This window comes from Sylvia atricapilla, chromosome 1, assembly GCF_009819655.1.
Source record: "Sylvia atricapilla isolate bSylAtr1 chromosome 1, bSylAtr1.pri, whole genome shotgun sequence".
Classification (NCBI taxonomy): domain Eukaryota; kingdom Metazoa; phylum Chordata; class Aves; order Passeriformes; family Sylviidae; genus Sylvia; species Sylvia atricapilla.
In genome coordinates this window covers 144085943-144107444 of record NC_089140.1, presented here as the reverse complement: position 1 = coordinate 144107444, position 21502 = coordinate 144085943, and the positions used below count along the sequence as shown (strand labels likewise).

General features: G+C 36.3%; 1 protein-coding gene across 1 annotated transcript in view; it reads left to right on the top strand.

The window, feature by feature from the left end:
• Positions 1–21502, top strand: part of ADCY8 (adenylate cyclase 8) — a 117911-nt gene that overhangs the window by 58514 nt on the left and 37895 nt on the right. The window contains exons 5-7 of the mRNA XM_066336170.1: positions 4313–4440; positions 12621–12779; positions 16821–17091. Of these exons, the coding sequence (XP_066192267.1) occupies positions 4313–4440; positions 12621–12779; positions 16821–17091 (558 nt within the window). The remainder of the gene's footprint in view (positions 1–4312; positions 4441–12620; positions 12780–16820; positions 17092–21502) is intronic.

The following is a 21502-nucleotide window of genomic DNA, read 5'->3' as shown; positions in this document are numbered from 1 at the left end:
AGGCCAAGGCCCTGCCTCTTCTCACTCCGGCTGCTTTTTAAAAGAAGACGATAGTGTATGACTTCTCTTTGTTTTGTAGTTCAGTTGCAGTAATTTTTCATCCCCAATATTTTAAACTTTAAGCTTGAAATTATAAAATTGCAAAAAAAAATTGACTTTTCTCTGGTCTGTTTGCTAATTTATGCGATTTCACAAAACTAGGTGAAATTATTATTTCAGCACTGGCAGAATTGGAAAAGCAGCATAGCTTATAAAACAAAATCACTTTTTTTCCCTTGTCAGAAATCTAGCCCAAGGAAACAAGAAATATTAATGAAGTGTCTGACTGTGTCTTTCAGTAACTTGATATTTGAGAAACTCATTTCTGCAGCTCCACGTTATGCCAATTTGCTTTTCTTCCTTTCCAGTCACTAGGGGTGTATTTAATAAGCACAAACATAAATCATTCACCACATACGAGGTAATTATTTATGGAAAATCTGCATATTTTCTTTTTCTCTGGATTTAGGTGAATTTGAAAAAAGTTTCTTATCAATTGCTGCCAAATTAATCTAGAATTATTATTAAAAATAGTTGGTGGTTAAGTCTGCTCAAAATCCCCAGGCAAAAATTCTGATTTAAATTGATCTTGGCAGAATCAGGACCCTTAATCTTCCACTTGCAGAAAATGAAAAGCTGCAAATAAGGAGAGAAAAAAGCCCGTATTTGGGACAAGCTGAGATTTTAATTGATCCCTTCAATAAATGCCATTAATGAATGAGTATTAGAAGGAGTGTGAGGCTGATGGATACTGATGTGAATGTCTGTATAATATTAGCTGTCATTTACATGCCCAAGGACAACTTCTAGAATTGCATATGAAGAAGGGAAGAGGAATAGAATAAATTAAAGACAAAATGATAATAACCTCACAACTGTGTAAGGATTTACCACTGTTGTGAAAAACTATTTTCTGTATCAAAGTTCCTGTATGACAATTTTCTCTTATTTAAATAATTTACTCATTTTTCAGATTCTTCATCCATATTTATATTTTTTATTCATTTTCATTTAATATCAACTTGCTACTCTTAGATGCCATTGCAGTGAGATGATCTTAGGAAGTGGGCTTGAGCTTTACCGTGTGAGGAAAATCTTGATTGCTTCTAATGTCATTTTATACCATTGAAAAGTGGGCAGGCCTTGACAAAACTCAGTCTCTGATTTAAAACTAGGGTATGATTGCCCACATTATCTATGAATATAACCTTAATGCTCTTGTACAACCGGTCTGACAAAGCTTTGAGTCTAAACTATAGATGTGATTAAGCTTTCTGAGGGAGTCTCAGGAGACCAGGCAGTTTGCCTCTGCCAAGGGCAGATATCATTAGCCCCCGGTCCTTCTTGAGAGTCAATGAATTATCTTCCTCTAGATGAAATATTTCCAGTGATAAAAAGCCCATAGTTTACTTTTGAAATTAGTATGATGGGAATAATTAGGAAAGAATAAAAAATGGAAAAGCAATGTAGTCAAGCTGCAACACAGATCACATTTAGCAGCCATAATAATTCGATTAACAAGAAAAAAAATAGGAAGAGAGGGAGTAATTTAAAACCTCCCCAGCAGGGACACCTTGCCTGACACTTGCAATGTTCCACAGGACATAAATCTTATGTCATATTTGTTAATCCTGTGTGGGTGTTTCACACACCCAGGGTCTTACAGATACATGGTGAGTTTAGGAACAGACAACTGACCTGAAGCCCAGCCAACTGCTTTATCTGTGAGCTGAATTTGTCCCCAGGCTTCCCTGACTGCCTTGCCTGGCTCTCCTTGGGCTGCAATGGCAAGCTCCACTGCAAGCTGGCACAGGCACACCTAACTCAGTCATCTCCACTTGGATATTGCACTCTGTAGATGACTTCCTGAGCTTTGGCAAATGAGTCAGGTGACATCACATGACAAGAAAAAGAAAACATTCATGTGTAGCTGAATGGATTTTTTGTGTCACACAAAGGCAGTCACATTTGCATATATCAGACCCTCATTAGCAGATTTTACCATGCATTAAGATTCTTATTCTTAAAAAATAAGCATCCTCTGAAATTGCCTGATTTATTCTGAATTTCAGACACGCAGGAAGGTGATATAAGCCTCATCTGAATTCACTGGAATTAACAATTTAGCCAGTTTAAGTGAGTCATTAAGACTCAAACAACAATCTTATCCTATTGAAGACTACCATCTTAACCTGTGCTAAAATAAATTCTCATTAATAAGAGTTTCTCATATCATCAGAGAGGTATAATAAATGTTCAAGTTAAAAATGTAATTAAAAATTAAAATCTAATAATGCCTGAGATATATCTTTCTTCTTTTCATCCAGTCTTTCTTTCCTAATATTCCATTTTCCCTTTTTTCCCCTCTATCTTACTATGAGGTTATTATTATTTGTAAAGTATTTGTCGTGGCTGTGAAGAGAGTTAAAGTGCTGCCTTTTGTTTATTCCACCTCAGTCAAGCCAATATGGCATTAAATACTATCCTTTTTCTTTGTAGATGTAAAAGAAAACATCACTTCTAGTAAAAATAAATTGACTAGGACCTTTAGAAAAGCCAAAGAACTCTAGAATCTGTGGCTTATATCATCATCTCTTTGCATTTTGTCTAAACAAGGAACATGGAGAAAAGTTTAAGGAAGCCAACTTACTGATTGCACTGATTTATGCCATTGAGTCTTACCTACTTGTCAATTAACTTTTATACTTAATGGTTTCATAGTTTCACTCTAGAGTTTAAAAAATAGGTGGGAAATGTGGTAAAATCAGATCTCTAATTCTTTCCATTGAAGAGGAAATGCTTAAAAAAAGATAAAAAAGTGGTTTTGGAGGGGTTTAGGATGTACAATTTCATTTGAAGCCATATGAAAACTTCCCAGTGTTCTTGTGTGGGTCTGCAGAGGGCCTGAAAAGAAGGGGTTGAGGAAAGGTGGTTGAGGAAATTTTGACATTTTAGAAGCCTGAGTTCAGTCTGGAATTTTGTGTGAAACTTGGATAGCAAGGCATTGCACTCTGAAAGGCAGCACTGTTTTAGCCGGAGACTTAACCAAAGCTTCAAACACAGTCAGTTCCTACTGATGGTTTAAGGAGATTTTAGGGTGAATCAGCTTACTTTGGCCACATGCCCAGAGAAGATTTTACCCTTGTTGGCATGCTTAAGGCTTCAGCTGACTTCACAAAAATCTTTGGGTAAAAGTGTGTAGATTCCATGTCCTCCACTTTGTCTGAGGTTGACTACAGAGCTTCATTCTTCCTAAGCAAAACTTTGAATGGAACTTGATTCCTGGGAGAACCTGCATTCACATTTGTTCCCAGAACTGACTTAAATTTCTCTTTTTAAAGGTCTGTTACTGCAGCATTTACTGATTGATTATTAATACTATACCAAATATCCCAGTGACTCTCCCTTATAAAAACACTTCCTTGACACAACTTGTAATGTTCTCTGTTCCTGTGCACTGATTACCTCCTGTGAGGGCCCAACCAGCAGCATACATTGGGCAAATTTACAGGTAATCATGATCTCACGTGCTGGTCTGGAAAATGCAAAATTTCAGCAACTTAGATATTTCTGCTTACTAGAAAAGGATATTCCAAAATAATGATGAAATCACACAATAATATTCTGTTTCAGTATGCAATTATACTGTTAATATATATTTTAGAAATTAAATTCATTATTTACTCATAGAGTAAAAGATATCTCTAGCTGGATGCGAAAGAAACATCATTTCTCCACAGCATGAGCCTGATGCAAGAGACCTTATTTGAGATCTTTGACATGCAGATACTTGATCAGTTCCTATAGCTGTTGGAAATACTTGAGTGTGACTGCGGAAACTGTAGGTGGGAAGGGATTTCAGTGGGAGGAAAGATATTTTTCATTTATTTCCAGTGTAAAAAGTGGGCAGGAAAACATGCCCTGGAGGAACATAGCCTAAATTGGGTTATTCATTATCTCAGCTGGCATTTCTGAATCCTTGGCCTATGTTCCACCTAGCTCTGATAAAAACCTTTCTCCCCATCAGCAAGGACGTCTCTGATTAGCATAAAAGAAAAATCGCTGTACCCTTTTTTGCTGAAAATGTAAAAGTACTTTATTTAAAAAGTAAAATAAATCACAATTATACTAATGACAATCAGAAAACATCCAGAAACAAGGTGAGGGTTTGGTTGTTTTTTTAAGAGTAGTTTTTCAACCACTTTTACTTTCACCTTAAAATGATGAAAAAAATATGCGAATATTTTCTTTCTCTTTGATTATTTGTGTATAGGAACATCACTGTCTCAGAATAAAGATCCTGGGGGATTGCTACTACTGTGTGTCAGGGCTCCCAGAACCTCGCCAGGACCATGCACACTGCTGTGTTGAAATGGGGCTCAGCATGATCAAAACTATCAGGTAATGCCTTTTGCTCCCCCTGATTCATTGTTTCTGGCAGTGTTCTGAACTTCTTACCTGAGAATGCTATCACTAGGCAAGTGAAGTATTTATTCTGTTGGTTCTAAAATCGCAGCATTATCACTGTGAAAAGGACAGGACTTTTGTGATCCGTGTAATGTACAGGAACAGTTACTAAAATCACTTTATTAACCTGTGCTACTTCAGAGATGTAACACAATAGCTGTGTGTGCAGCTGAGAGGTTTCACAGTTCTTGACAGTTCTCACTTTGTACTGTTGTCAATTTCAAGAGGAGACTGAATTTCTTCCTATAATCCCTTTTAAACAACAATATAAATAAAATGACAGCTTTGGCTATCCTTTAGCTTGGAAATTAGCTCATAGACAAACTCATAAGCACTGATATTTTCCAGATGAACAAATTTTACCTGCTAAATTACGTTCTTGCTTAAATTCACAAGCACTGAAAGTGTTTTAATGAAGGAATGTGTTCCCATCATATAAATATAATTATGTTGCCCTTAGGTTATTGTATTTTGATGTAATTACAATTAATAATAATGATGTTTCAGCAGACTGTGAGTAGAGCTTGTCCAATGAGTTATCATGACATTGGCTGACATCTAATACTCCAAAAGAGTTTTGTCCATCTTTTTGGAACTTCTGGGGATTTACTGATGTAATGTATCAATAAAAAAAATACTGAGTTTCTCATATTCGAATACTTTTTGTGTTGCTATCTTCCCTAAAACAGTGTTGCTTAACACGAGCATTCTCCCCTTTCCCCTGGATATTTTGCTGTCCAATCTCTTTGTCTGTTTCTTTTCCAGACCTCTTTGCCCCTTTTATCTGAGTCTGTCTCATGACATACATCAGACAGTTAATGCACACTGCAGCCAAATTACTGAGCTCTTAATAGAGAAAGAATTTGACTAAAATTAATTAATGGAAAATGTAACTGAATAATGATTATGCAACAGTGATATCTAAGAAGGCTGGATTCAATTATCACAGGCTAAATGTTTAACAAAGTAATCAATACTTTGCTTCTGGAATCCCCACAGTGAAAGTGAAACATGAATTAGAGAACACAGAGATGAAAAATAATCTAACAGCATTGTTAAATTTTTTTCGATACACACATCTAATCTTTTGCATTTCCTTGGTAACACCACCTTACAACACATTATAAGCCCTTTTTGTTCTAAGACAGTAAAATTCTCTCCATCTCCTTACACATGTGGAAGTCTGTAACACCCCGTGCCCTCCAATGAACAAGGTCTTGAAGGCAATAATCCAGTAGAAATGGTGCCCTATTTTTAGTATCTTAAATGACAGCTACAGTCAGTTGGAGCCGTGACACCAAAGTCCATCAGGACTTGGGTCATCCATCGCAGACTAATTCATTCAGATTGCCTCCAATTTATTTGATAATCCCAGTATCTGATTTTCTGTCTATGCAATGAGGATGATTCTTCCCCTAGGCTTTTCTGTTCAGAGTATATGGGCCTTATGTTGCTTATCTGAATGTATGTTTAAACAGTTCACAGGGAGGACTGATCCTGCCATGAAATATTATAAATACTTCTGTGCACATTTCTAAGAGAATTTGAAATTATCTACAGTCTATCAGCTAGAATTAAAGAAGTAAATATCTCTCACAGTTAAGATGAAAAAAAATTCCTCTTTATAAAAGTGAGTTTTTTATAACATTGGTCCCCACAAAATTTTACCATATTTAAAACATGATAGAAGTGATATTTTGATGATTAGAATTTTTTTCTCTTCATCAGAAGATTTCAGAAAATAAATAGGTTTTAAGTTTCAAATAATAGGGAGATGATCCATCGTTAAGATTTGAGAGCTGCATTGAAGTTATACAGACAAACATTTCTCTCCATTGAAAGCAGGTAATGCTGTACTGGTCAGTACAACCCCTCTGCTGAGGCAGTGCCCAAAAACCCCCTGTGATCTCAGGATACCATTGCTGAATACTCCTTTTACTGTCTTTGATGACTCCATGGTCAAAGGGAATAGAACAAGAAAGTCAGATCCATTCATTACACAATATGCAAAATAAATCTACATGAACAAATTGTATCACAAGGGACTTCTGAGTGTTTTCATAAAACTTGTGTCCATACAGCTAAATTGATAATTTATTGTTCATTAAACCTCTACAACTTGATTTTAAGCTTGAGTTTTGCAGCTCCACTACTCTTTTTGCAGATGAATGGAACTGTTCCGAGCTCAACAAAATCATTCAAGATCACTATTTTCTCTGTAATTTTTTTTTGCATCACCATGCTTTGTTAAAAATCTCATAAAAGAAGCACTATTCTTATTATCCCAATCTGTCTCCTTGTTCTTTGCTCCCCTAATTGTTGAGAACAATTGATGAGTGCAGGGGTGCCTGCAGGGGTGCCTGTGTCGCCTGTCCGGCCAGCCCTGGTACCACAGCAACACAGTGCTTCTTGGCTTGTCGGGAGTGCCGCGTGGCTATGGCAGGAGAAATGAAAGGAGGGAATCTCCAGGAGTAAATCCAACCGAGTTTATTGGAGGCTCCGGATGCGGAGTCCTCACGTCGGGACACCATCCTCAGAGAGACCACGAGCCCCTCTGTGCTGTGACTTTTAACAGGGGGTGTGACTCAGGGGAGGGTTCAGTCAGGGACCAATGGGGTACAGTGAGGGTGTGGCTCTTAACATAATAGACATATGCAACAACCATACAAAACACAATAGGAGGGGAAAATCTGGATCCTGCCCAATCACTCGACACCTTCCCTGGAATTTTCTGGACACAGGGAGAGGCCCCAGAGTGACAGACAGGACCAGAAGGTTATATTACCAATGATTGACATAAAACTGAACATGGGGTAAACCATACAGGGGGAAACACAGGGGGTTACAGAACAAACCATTATGTAAAACCTTATTGAACAAATCCTACAGAAACCTGAGCAAAATACACCGCCACAGATGAGCATCTTTTAACCGCAGGAAGATTCCATGGAATCTGATATTTACTCCAAAGTAAGGCAGTTTTGCTCCACCACCTTTGGGCAGGAAAAAAAATGCTTACTCCATCTGTTCTGCAAAATCCAAGGACTTGTAAATTCTGTTCAGCTGGAGCTGGAAATGTGAATTAAAGTAAAAGAGACAAGCTCTTCACAAGGAGTCTTTTACTCAATTTTATCTTTTCACATGCAGCAGTAATTTTGCTTAATTTTATTGTATCAATGCCTGTCTGTACTGGCTGTTGATGGAAATGGGATTCCAGTGGAATGTTTAGTCACCAGAATATTATGTTTCATTTTAACAATTATCACCCAAGCTAAGTGGTTGTCAGGGATAACATCACCTTCTCAGATATCCTTATTCATAAAAATCTCTCTGACTGGGAGTAGATTGGAAGAGAGATTGTGTGAGACTCAGCTCCTCAAGGACTCTCTTTCGTAATGTAATGATGGAAATGGCACAATATATTTAACAGTGGAAATTCAAACAAACTTTATACTGGTATATATGTTTAGTAAATCAAGGAGTCCTGAATTGTTTCATTTGTTGAATCACTTCCCACTTAAAACCATCTGAAAAGGTAACTATTATGACAGAATAAATGGTCCCAGCATCCAATATTATCTAAACTCCAGAAATTAGATAACAGCTTGTCTTCATTAAAAGTCTGTAATTAAGTACTAATATTAAGGCAAATTCATGAGAGGGAGAGAAAAAAAAGAAAAAATAAAAAAAGATCAAACAAAATCTACAACCAAAAATGCCTCAGCTATTTCAGAAGACTGACTGCCCTGGCAGGTTTCTTACTTTTAGCATGGAAAAAAAGCTTTTATCATCTGTCGAGTATTAACAAAAATCATAAGGTGATCAATTCTTGTTAAAGAAGTTACTCAGGCAGTAAAAGAAACACAAATTGCTTCCATATTTCATTATTAATAAATTATTTAATTATATAATTATATATTAATATAATTAATCCAGTTCTGGATTCCTTCTACAGATTATTTCTCCTATGATCTACAAGGCTCTGCCTAAGATGCAATGAGCTCTGAGTCAAAGAAGAGAGGACGTTTTCACAAATACAAAAACTAAGGCTTAACTTTATTTCTGTGTGTTGGTGGAAAGACATATTGTGACTTATTTACAAGTTCAACCAGCACTTTTTAGACATTTCTAAGATTGAACACAGGTTTCTCACTGAGACTTGATCATATTGTGACCGCCACATGTCCATTTCTGCCACTGACTCTGAATGGAGAACACATCAGAATAGGTTTTTCTTTCCCTGTTTTTCATGTAGGATGATGATATGAACTAAACCAGGCAGAGATTAATCGGTTCATGTATTTCTGAAACCTCTTTCCTTTGAATGCACCACAAAACAAGATCCAATTAAAATCACTGATTTTTTTTAATCTCTGGCTAGACTGAAATGAGATGAATGGCAAGAATAACACCAGTCACAGTTACTTCATCCTGGATAAGATATCAAAGCACTTGTGAGCCAAAGAGGGCTTTATAGATCAGCAATAATGCATCTTTGTGCATGCACTTTGTCAACGTATCTGCAGAGAGCATGTAAAGTAGTTGAAGAAAATGCATTGTTTTTAATTAGAAGCTTCATTGACTGTTGAATAAATTTCAGAGAGATAAGAACTAGATCTGGAATACCTGAAGTCTCTTAATTTTTTATCTCTGTATTTTTATCTCTATATTTTTTATCTAGTACATGCTGTTATTTCTGAGATTTTTTTCTGAATAAGTTAGAACTACCACTATTGATTATGGTGATCCAGGCTTTGTTATTTCAGACTTTGTTTTTCCTGTACCTGTATATAAACAAGACCTCCTAAAGTATGTGGTAGTCTGGCTGCTAGGGAGTTGGATTTCACAATGATTAAGTCCCCTTCTTTGCATAATTCAGAAATCCTTTTCAATCCATATCACTCTCAATTTTAAATAAAAAGAATAATTATAATTCCCTTACTTTTTACAGGTTAACAAGTCACCTCTTTTAAACTTTTCAGTCTTTGCAGAGGAATTTTTAAATAAACCATTTATTCTTTGTTCAATTTAATATCTTACAACAAAACTTTTATGAAGATTATTGTTTCCACAACAGGTTCTCAACAGTTCTGCTTTCAGTCTTGTGTCACAAATAATAAAGTAATTTGAGTGAGACTAAATCACTCTTGTGCTGTGATACATGTCCTGGACAGAGCTGTTTAAATATATTTCAGGCTGTCTGTGACTTCATGCCATCAGGTCCCTTCCTGCAATTATTTTCCCACCTATGAGCACAGGAGCACATTGCTGTGCATGACAAGAGGAGGATGCAAAGACAGAGCCCTGCATGTGCACCAGCACTGCAGCAGACAGAGAAACAGAATGTCCCTCAGCCAAAGGGTGCAGGCAGGAAGCCAAATCCATTCTGTCTGCTGATGAAGAGCTGAGATCAAATATCACCTGAGTGGCACATAAAGAGTTGCTGGGAGACTGTGAAAGACAGATAAGGCAAGGGGGAGAGGACCTTGATTAGTGTCTGCAGTGCACTGCAGGAGGTGGTGTGGACAGCACAGCTGCCTGAGGTTTTGGACAAATCCAGACGTCCTGTGTGGCTGATGGAGGATGCCAAAGCCTCCTCAGGCCATCTCCACATTTTTATGACAAAGGAAAAGTTAAATCCAGCAATCCTTAGTGAACACTCTAGAAACAGAGGGGCACATTGCTCAGTTGCACCCTTGTTTGTACCTGGTCTCTCCAGTGATAACTGTGTGTGATAGTTCTTGTGTAAGATACAAATACAAGACCACAATTTACAGTATTTAGAATTAATAGACTAGACCAGAAGAATAAGTTATTTTAGTTGGAAGGGGCCTACAGTGACCATCTAGTCCAATTGCCTGACAATTCAAGGCCACCTTGTGTTGTCCAAAGGCCTCATGGTCATCAGCTTGGGGCATCAACCACCTCAGTAGAGAGCCTATTTCTTTGTTTTCTCCCAGTCATGGAAAAGAAATATGTCCAAACTGAACTTTCACTGATGTAGCTTTGAGAGAGTCCCATGCATCCAGTCACTGGATCCCAGGGAGGAGAGCTCAGCATCTCCCCTTCTCCTCAGGAGAGCAATGAGGTCACACTTCAGGCTCCTCCTCTGTAAACTAGACAGATCTAGAGCCTTCAGTTGCTCATCACAGGACATGACAGTTGGTAAAATAGAAATGAAATTGGTAAAATAGAAATGAAATTGGTAAAATAGCATATGTGTCCATATATTGGTAGAGAAAGATTACATAAATATAGGCTAATAAAACCTTTTATTAAACTTAAGCCCTTCTTATTAAATGCATTTTTCAATGAAAATATTTTTTGCTTTATTATTCCTCTAGATAAAATCATCTTTTATTTCAAGATAAGGAATCAGATGTAAAATGAGAAATAATTACCTTAGTCTGAAAAAAAGGAAAAGGCAGACTGGGAAAACAATTATGTGAGGGGTTGTGTGATAATTTCTCTGACAGTTATGAGTGTCAGTTTAGGTATTTGGTAGCATATAAAAAATTCTTCAAAATAGATTAACATCTCAGTGGTCTCACTTCTATTAGCTGCTCTCACAACACTTTAAGTGTTTTAGTGTGGAGCAGTTTTTGCATATCCCATCTTCCAGAGACAGGTAATTGTTCATTTAATTTTGATATTTCAAACCCTTTTGCTTGCATGCAATAAAGAAATTTGTAAATGAAAACTAGAATCTCTAAGTATAACAACACAGATAAATCTCTTTTCAAAACTGCTTTTTTATTATTTTATGATTAACTATTTAAAAAACCTTTTTCTCTTAGACATTTGAAATATGTTGGCTTCCTCATGTGATAAAAAGGCCTTGTAGGCGAACTACTGCACTAAGACTTGTCATATGCCTGCCTTTCTCCAAGTTATCATAATATGAAGGGAAGGGAAATAACGATGAAATTTTATTTTCAGTTTTTCAAATTTTTGTGCAACTAGTTTCTCTCCATTTTATATCTCTTGGCTTGTTGTTTTTTTTGGTTTTTTTTTTTCTTTTTTTCTTTTTTTCTTTTTTTCTTTTTTTCTTTTTTCCCTTACAAACTGAGCTGATGCTCCATTGCAAAAATGAAAGCTCAAGTATTGAATGCAGTAAACAATTTACCCTTTTCTCCTCTACAAAGGATCTGTCAAGGTCATTATTGAGGCATCTGAGGCAGGGTAGTTAACTTGAGAGCAGTGAAATAGAGCTGTTTATTCTTTGCCTGCTCTGTGGTGTGATCTTGCTGTGTTTCTATTGACTTCAGTGACTGTAGAGATGAAGCCCTTTACAGAGACACAGCAGGTTTGTAAACCAGCAGTAGCAATGTGCTTTTCCTATCCTGACCACACTATTTAAAGATTAATGAACACAAGGTCTAATGCTATTTCTGTTGCAAACAGTTATTGTCACACAAACAGAACTGGAAAAGAAGTCTCTTAACAAACAGAGACTCATGTGTGTTTATTTTTGAGAGCTGAAATCTTCTTCAGCACCCCACTGAACGGACAAAACTGATTTGAAACTCACATGGTTTTCATGATATTCTGGCCAAATCTAATGAAAATAATCATTCAACAAAAAGTAACTCTGGAAAATCCTAATCAATAAAATAATATTTTCTTTAAAAATTTTGAAAATTAGTAAAGAATACACAAGAATAAAAATGAATAGACAGGTTTGGTGAAACTAGTTCCTGTTCCTGAACCATCTATGTGGTTCCTGACTTCCATACTCTTCCAACAGTTCCATACTGTTCCTGAACCATTTATAATTCCAAGCTAAAGCACTCATTAAATCCAACAAAATACTTTCACTCAGACATCTTTTTCTCTCTCCATTTTTCTCTTTCTATCTGAGTGAAATAATAAGTATGTGACTGAGCCATGCATGCAATTAGGTGCTTAATGATAACCTGGCTTTTAGAATAATTTTATCACTACCTCTATCTTTTCTATTTAGAAAGTCCCATCTTCATTTTACAGTCTAGACTGCACTTTACAGCTAATTGACATATTGTACATCATACCCTTTTGAAAATGGTATGGGAAATTGTGGCATATATTTTCATAACTCTGGTCTATTTACTTTCTTTGTGTGTTTTGTTTAACAGATACGTCAGATCAAGAACAAAGCATGACATTGACATGAGAATAGGGATCCATTCTGGATCAGTTCTGTGTGGAGTGCTGGGTCTCAGAAAATGGCAGTTTGATGTCTGGTCCTGGGATGTGGATATTGCAAACAAACTCGAGTCAGGTGGAATTCCTGGGTAAGGCAAAGTGTATTTCCCACAGTCAGAAAACATTACCAACCCATTGCATTGGTAACCTTGCCAAAAGATTAACCATCTTACATCATTTCATCAACTGTGACCCTTTTTTGGGATTTTTTGCTATTTTGCAGTTGGCAAGGATTAGTGAGGCTATAGCTAAAAAAGTAGAAATGATCAGTCTGTAGAGCCATTTGAAAAGACAAGACAAAAATCTTTATTCTTCTTTGTCAGCCTTGATTTTCTGGAAAAGATCAATTTTTGTTTTCAGCCCACATTATCCTCAGAAGGAGCCCAAATTTCCCAGTTAGGTGTTTACCATTCATGAGATTTCCCAGGCTTCATTCTCTCACCTTTTTCATTCAAATGATACTATTAGGCACAAAGCTATAATTTGTTTTAATTTGTAATGCATGAAATGTGGGAAGAATTACGTGTTCATAGGTCAATATGTTAATAACAAGTTGTTATGAACAGCAGGCTCTCTAGGAAGTCTTTCAAATAATTTGATGCTTTAGTAGATGTTTTGAGATATTTATCTTAGCCTGTCTATACATGAAATGTATGGTTTTCCACTAAAAAAACCCACATTTTTTCTCTTTGTCTGAGTGTCTGATGTGGTTGGTTCACCTGAAAGTTGAATGTTATTTTTGCCTGATATGGCCTATATATCCTGCTAGTTTGGAAGTCAGAAATTGTAAATTTGAACTAACAGTAGTGATTGCAGGAATCTTCTGTTAACTTTCAGCTCCACCTGCCAATTATGAAAGATGCAGAAAAGATCACCTAGACAATTCCAATTTTAGCCATGGAATTTAGAAGCAATAGCAGCAGACATCTTTATGTTTAAAAAAGTCTAAGTGGTGCTGTCACCTTGAATGACAGAGATTTTAAGTCATCAAAACTGTGTCATGTGCTGGCCTCCCTACACACACATCAGGATCTGCCAGAGCTGTCATGTTCTCAAGAAATTGGAAGGAAATTTTTGCTTCATATATTGCAAATGCAGGCCCCTTCCACAGTCCTACATAGTAAACCTTTATTCTAATATATATTCTTGGAAATAGCAAGAAAGTTAGCAGAAAATGAAATTCTGTGTGCTCTGAGAACAACTTCTGTACTCTGCATATGTCACCCGTGTATAAAATTCCAGAAAAAAATGTCATTGCCTGCTGCTTATCCCACCTGATAGCCCCAGATGACTAAGAGGAGGCTTTGTTCACATGAGCAATTTGATCATCTGTTTCACCATCTACACCTGCAAAAAGCAGAGTCTATTGCTGTTAATGTGTACAAGTTGTAAGGCTATTAATGAAGAACCCAGAAAATGCACAGCCTTGCTGTAGATAAAATGCCTGGCAAGTTTTCAGTCTGTCAGAGTGATTCCCTGGATATCAGTGTGCCAGCAGAACAAAGCCTGTATGTGACAGCAATGAACCAAGTCCCCCAGAATAGTGATTTACATCGGTTTCCTAGTGTGCAGAGCAGATTTAATAGAGCAGTTAAGTTCATTTCAGCCTCTCCTTATTCTCCCTGCCAGCAGCATTCAAATCCCCCCACTTGTTGTAGGACCAAAGTCATTCCCATTCCTGGAGCAGCTTCACCAGGAAAGTTGCCCTGGGGTTATGAGCAGTCCTGCTCTCATGCTGTGAAAAAAGAGCAAAGATGAACTTCATAATTTTCCTGAGATCATAGTGGAGAGAGGCAGCTGAGGATGGGAAACATCCTTTCACCCAGTCTGAGAGCAGGAAAGAAGGGGCTCAGCACTTGCCCTCAATGCCTGCATGTCCCCATGAGCCCCCATGAGCAGGGATGATGCAGAGACAGATTGCACCTGACAGAAGCAGCATAAGCCAACAGCCCAGCTGCCCTTGGAGAAGGCACTGAGAAAAAAAAAAAAAAAAAGGTAAATTCTGGTTTTCTGAAAGTAAAAAATGTGTCCACAACACTTGAGAAGAAAACCTTGTAAGATCCTACAGTGTTATTTCAGTGACATTCTTCTGCCAGGATCTCATTTTCTGTTGGTCTTTATTTAGTGTATGTAGGTATTAATCTCTAGTAGTGAATTGCATAAATCCTAGGTAATAATTAATTTTCAATGATGCCTCAATGGCAGGTATCATCTAACACTGTGGGCCTGATATGCTTTCAAGAGTAGGTCAGCAATACTTTTAACTTCAATATTCAGGATCCCAGTGTACTGTATTTGTATAAAAAGATATCTCTCCACATTTTAGATTTTTTAAAGCAAGCAGTACAAGAGGTGAAGTTAGAAAACACTTATAATCTGCCAACTATTTATTAATATTTGGTCCATTTAAGAATATTACATTAATAGCTATCTCCATACTCTGCTCAAAGCTGTTATCATATCCATCATAAAATCCATATTTCAGGGCTTTATTTCTCAACCTTCTTAAATTATATTAGTTGAATCTAAAGAGAGAGATAGTCACCTTGGCAACTAGTGTTTCACTTTATTTATTTATTTTTTAGTTATAGTTGGTTTTTTTTTGGTTTTTTTTTTTTTTTTTTTTTTAGTTTTAGGTTAGTTCTTTACTTAAATCAATTTAGCTTATTTGGATTTCTTAGATCTAGGAAATGCATCGTCTTTCTGAGAGGTCACATGCTTTGCTGTTTAAGTCCAGCCCAAAAGTTGCTAATATTTGAGAAACATTTTTACTGGCTTTTATCATGAGTTTTACTGATTTTTCACTACAAAGTACTGCTAATCTCTGCAATCATTATAACAGCATGACTTTAGAAAGAGAAAGTTGTACAAAACCTGAGAAGAGGCCAGGAATTTGAAACAGCTTAAAAAATGGCTGGGATACAATTTTTTTACCTTTTAATTAGATGTTGGTATTTAATGTTCCACATGGACAGTTTGCCAGGTTCTGATACTCCTGGAAACTTCAGACTGTTTAAAGAGAGCCAGCACTTCATTTTCTAGCAAAGCATACACATCGTATATGCTCTTACAGTCTTTCGTTCCATCAAAGTATTATGCAATTCAATTTTGTATTGGCATCCTTTGAGCTGCAGAAGGAAGTTCCCAAGGGGCATGCTAGGACCATTTCCTTCACAGGAGGAAGCCAAACTGTGGTGCCTGAGAAAAGCAATTTAGAATGTGTCATGAAGAAAGGATCAAGAATTTTAGCTCACTCTGAATATGAGGAATCTGTATGCAAATCTGTCTTTCAGAAAGTGGCATACACTCAAAGTTTAAAAAATGAGCTGGTTGAAAGAATCACTACAACTATTTGCTATAAGTGCCTAATGAGCAACTCTCACTGCATTCATGATGCTGCATTGTACAGTATAGCATAGCTGGCCTCGTTGATGTGTTCTAGAGGTGTCTGCAATTTTCCTACATACAGGAACTTGAGCGTTCCTTAAAAATAGTTTAGCTGGAACACATCCAAATTCCTATCATACCATTGCAAAATTTGAGCCCTTTTGCATGTAATCTCTTAAATTCAACTTCACTTTAGCCAAAGCTTATTGAAATCATTGCTTAGGCTTGATATAAATGATTATGTTGCCTTTGCATAGTTCCCCTATTTCCCTAATTCCGTTCAGGTGCAATCAGACCACTAATTTGAAATGTTTAAGCTACCTCAGGAAACTGAAGGAAATTAAAGACCTTTGCATGAACTGCTCTAATGCCTACTGTTTATTTTTCTCTGAACATACTTCCCTGAAGTACAATTTTCTTTCACTCAGAATAGCATTTTACTAGGAAAGGTCTCCTATTAAACTATTAACTGTGAGCAAAGATATCAGGTGTGAATGTCAAAACATTTTTCCTGTGAGACTCTGTGCATTAATGACATTTTATTGGTGTAAACATGTCTTGAGATTACTTGACCACAAATAAAGCTCAAGTTGTTAAATGCACTATTTAATTTCCATTGTTTGCAATAGAAAACCTTGTATTTATCCGTGATGTTAAATGGTATACAGAAATCAAAACCTCCTTCTAACCTATCTATAGTAGCACACAATCAGTGTTTACTACTACTTATTTCATTTATGCAGGAGGATTCACATCTCCAAAGCCACTCTGGACTGCCTGAATGGAGATTATAAAGTTGAAGAAGGGCATGGCAAAGAGCGCAATGAATTCCTGAGGAAACATAACATTGAGACTTATTTAATTAAGCAACCTGAGGAAAGTCTGTTGACTTTACCTGAGGATATTGTGAAAGAGGCTGTCAGCTCCTCTGACAGGAGAAACAGTGGAGCTACGTTTACCGAAGGATCCTGGAGCCCTGAACTTCCATTTGATAACATAGTGGGAAAACAAAATGTAAGTCAAACTTCCTTTTATGTCATTGAGATGAATGCATGATTGAGTGAACTTCAATAATGGAGGCCTCAGAGGACACAAATTTGGCTTTAACCTTTATTCTAACGTGAACTGTTACAGCAGAGGATTGAACAAGTTGTTTCAAGGCAGGAAAAAGCATGTATTATAAACTGGGAAAATGCCAGTGAAACAGAGATTTTGGGTTCATTGGTTTTTATTCTTTTTCCCATCTGAAATTCAATACTAAATGGCTTAGTTTTGATTGAACCACTCCACAAAGTAATTAAAAATGAGTCTAATGTTACAAAACTCGTTGGAACATTCTAGTCAAAGTGAGTATCTCATTGCATAGCTTCACTTTAGAGCCATCAAATTAAAGGGATGAAGGAAAGGACATTTTGCAGAGGAAAAAGCATAAACTAGTTTATTGATATGTGAGGGAAGGTAAAAAAAAAGCACCTTGTGAAATTAGGTCCCTGATTTCCTTAATTTCTCACTTTTTAACAAAGAATATTAAAAACCTCATACTCTAAGATATAATTAAGGTTCACTAGCAGATGTGTTAGATTCTAAAGATTTCTCTAGCTCAATAGAAACATGAGATTATAGCAACTTCTTCTGATCAGATGTTTTCCAAAAGCACTGCATGGCTGATTGCCAGCAACCTGGGAACCAACAATTCTTGTACAGTAAAAAAATTATTTCCTGAATTCTGCTTGTTTAGAAGAATTAAAGATGGAAAGGTTAAAATGCCTCCACTCCACTCTTCTCACTGCACTTGAAAGATTGATGAGTCTTTATATGAAGCAAGGTCAGCTGAAGTTTTCTTTCATTTTCTTTGAAGGATCTGTAATGACATGATATATCCTTTCTTCTGCTGCACATCCTTATTCCTACTTGTCTGAACTGTCTGTTGAGCCCTAAGCATTGTTGTGTGGAGGTCTTGCTTTTGTCAACCATCTTCTGCTTCTTACAAATGTGCTCAGAAGTGATAAAATTTTGCAATCAATCAGCCCACAGCCATGTCTTTATCTCTCCAACCTGAATTTGAGCATGGCACTGTCTGCTGTTAAATAAAACCCCTGTTTCATATATGTTCTGTACATCTGTGTATCTGCATGTACACTGCCTTTTAGTACCCTCGGTATTTTGTTGACCTGTCTCAATACTGTCATTTCATTAGGAATAGAGATATGGGTGCATGCTGCTGTTGATATCTTCTGATCTCTCTCTATTTCTTTTCCTTTAAGATATTTCAATTTCTGTAGTCCAAAAAAATCTATGCAGAGTAGGCTCTCATTTTGTTGATCATTTTCTCATCTAAACCTGACCTTGATGCTAACAAAGAACAAAATAAAGGATTAGTGGGTTTATTCAATTATTGATCAACTCCTGCCCAGTACTAGTAAAAAGGCCTTGAAAGTAATTGAAATAGACATAGCTTAACAGTTTTTTTAAAACTTTTTTTTCTTATGACAATAAAGAATCTGCTTTTAGAACAGCTTCTCACTGTTTTCTTAAAGAATTTGAAGTGGTGTTGGGAAAAGCTGTAATTTAATATCACACAGTTTTACAATAAGCCTTTTGGTGGAGACAAGATTTCAAAAATCTGCTGTTCCCTGTATGATTCAATTATTATGTAAGTTTTAAATTGCAGTTGAGACAATAGGCAGTATTTCTCATAAATAATGTATTTTAGTTTAAAAATTCAGATGATAGATTTAAATTATACTAGGATATAGTAGCTTTTTTCAGAGGTATGTCACTCTTGGACAGAATAAGCATTTAATAACACTAATTAAGCAGCTTAAAGGTCACTGTCAGCAGCAGACTTTGAGAATCGTAGTAGCAGCAACCCAGCAATGAATCACTCTGTATGTTTGAATATTTGCCAATAGAATTAAAATTATTTCTTTACTCAATATAAATTACAACAAAATTTGAGCAACTGATCACATGTATCTTGCTTTTAACTCCAGTTATGTTAGGAAGCATATGAAAAGAAATCTCTGGAGTATTCTTAAGTCAAATTCATGCCTATCCATGCTCATTACCTCAAACTTGTGTTCTGTGAGCAGCCTGAATCAATGAATTGTAGGTGTGTTTATGTGAGTAAGAAACAAATAACCACTTTTTATAGTAAGAAACAAATAACCACTTTTCATGTAGGCAATCACAGATACTAACAAAAACTCTACTTGTCTACAGCCTAGTTATCACTATTTGGTCTTGCTTTGATTGTGAGGTAAGCCAAGGGTACAAGTTCTTGTCTGAAATTCCCATATGCCTAATATAAATGGAGGTTTCTGTTACTGAAACAAGTGTCTGGGCTCCTTTCTTGAAGGAAAGAAAATTGGAGAGAAGTTATTTTACTTCAGGAGAGTAAATGCCTCCTCCTCTAGAATGAATTAATGGTTGTTTAAACTGGATTTCTTCCATGTACCTTAAAAAAGGAGTAGCTGAAAGCATAACATGGTCACTGCATGTGCTGGTGGAGGCACCTGCTGGGCCTGTCAGGAGGTGAATTAGGAAAAATAGCATTTTAAAATGTCTGTCTTCTATAGGTGTAGCTTAGTAGTGGTTACAGTGAAGCTTAACAGTGAGCACAGAAATTATACTAAAAGACTGCCAAGATGAGAGAGAAGTCTAGAAAAAAGGGTGGAATTCAGTTCAAACCCAAGGTTCCTGTGTGTTACAGCTACCCCATTGTTGTGGTTGTTGTTTCTGTGCTGAGGTACCCCAGCACACCCCAGCTGGTCCTCACCACTGACCAGTGTGAGGTGTCCCTCTGTCTTGTGCCACATCTCCTGGCTATTGTCCAGTTCCCTAAGGTATCTCTGCTGACCACAGCTATATATGAGTGGGCAACTGAAAGTATCTGGAGTGTATATTGGAAGAAATAGAAGTTTAGACATTGAGCATGTAGACACCAAACTTGTAGAAACCCTCATTTAGGTGTCTTCCTCTTGAACTAAATATTATCTGCAATCTGTCTTTTTACGTACATGACCTTTTATTTTCTTATTCCCTTCAAAAACCTGATGCTTGAAGTATGAAAAAAAAATTTAAACCTTCCTAAGGTTTTCTAAATGGCACAGATTAAAATTTTCCTTCTTGTTGAGAGGAGGATGCTTGGACATTTTGCAGGAAAACTTCCAAAGAGGGAAGTTAAATCTAATCTAAACTATGTTTTAAAGTCTCTACAAATGTGTCTAAAGTTGGAGTTTTATTATTTGTTTTAATTAATCTTCTTTCAGTTTTCAGATGCAAGTTTTGCTAGGCTTTTTTTTCTCTCTCTCTTTTTTTTTTTTTTTTTTTTTTTTTTTTTTTTTTTTTTTTTTTTTTTTTTAACAGGACTTTATGTTTGTTACTGTATGATGAATGGCTATTATTAACATCAGAAAACTTCAAAAGCCCATTGTAGAATTCATGACTGTGTCAATTCATAGAGCTGCTCACAAAAGTTTAGGAGAGATAGTAGGAAGAATCAATAATTCTTGGTGTTTGCATGAAGTCTTAAAAGATGCAGAACAAAAAGAAGAATAAGAGATGAAACATGGTTAGAACCTATTTTTGAGACAATAATTCACATTATGTTTTTTCATTGTTCTTATTTCTAAATACAGGGAAGAAGTTTTTTAAAGTATGTGCATGTATGCGAGGGAGAGAAAACGGTGAAACACAAATATGAATTTCCTGGTTATATTGTCAATATAAACACAAATTCAGTCCATTTTTGCAAAACACTACAGGCATCATGGCCATAGTGGTGATATTATGTCATGTTCATCTACTATGAGTTGTAAAACACTTCATACATTCAGCAAGGAGACAAGCCTTCATATCAATCAGAGCTTAAATAGAATTTTAACCAAAATATAGTCGCTTACTAGGATGGACTCAGATTATTTCCTTGTATAAATAAAACAAAATGCTCATCAAAACATTAAGGATGTTCTCCACCCTTGTTTCCAGTGCAGAAGCAGAAATATAAGTTAATTCTGAGGTACCAATTTACACATCATCAACTGATGTGATCTTATCCTTTAACAGGGACTTCAGACACACTCAGACCCTTTCAGCCACCAAAAATTGATAAAAGCTTTTCTTCCTAGATCAGTTTAAAAGAGATAAGAGTACTTAAACTAAAGTAGTGTGACAATGTGTAATAGTATTGCATTTATCCACTTGCCCTGATTGTTTTCTCCAAGGCCAAGGTATGAATTCAGACATATGTGAAACCTAAGCATGAGAAAAGTTTCTTTGATACTGCTTTTTTCTCCTAATATTGATGGTACTGATTTGCTAGATAGAACAAGGGAAGACTCCAGTAGAGTGTCTTCCCAAACCTTCTCAACTCAAGTCCTTTTTCTACTAAAAATACAGCAAAACTGCTTTTCATTTAAGCAGT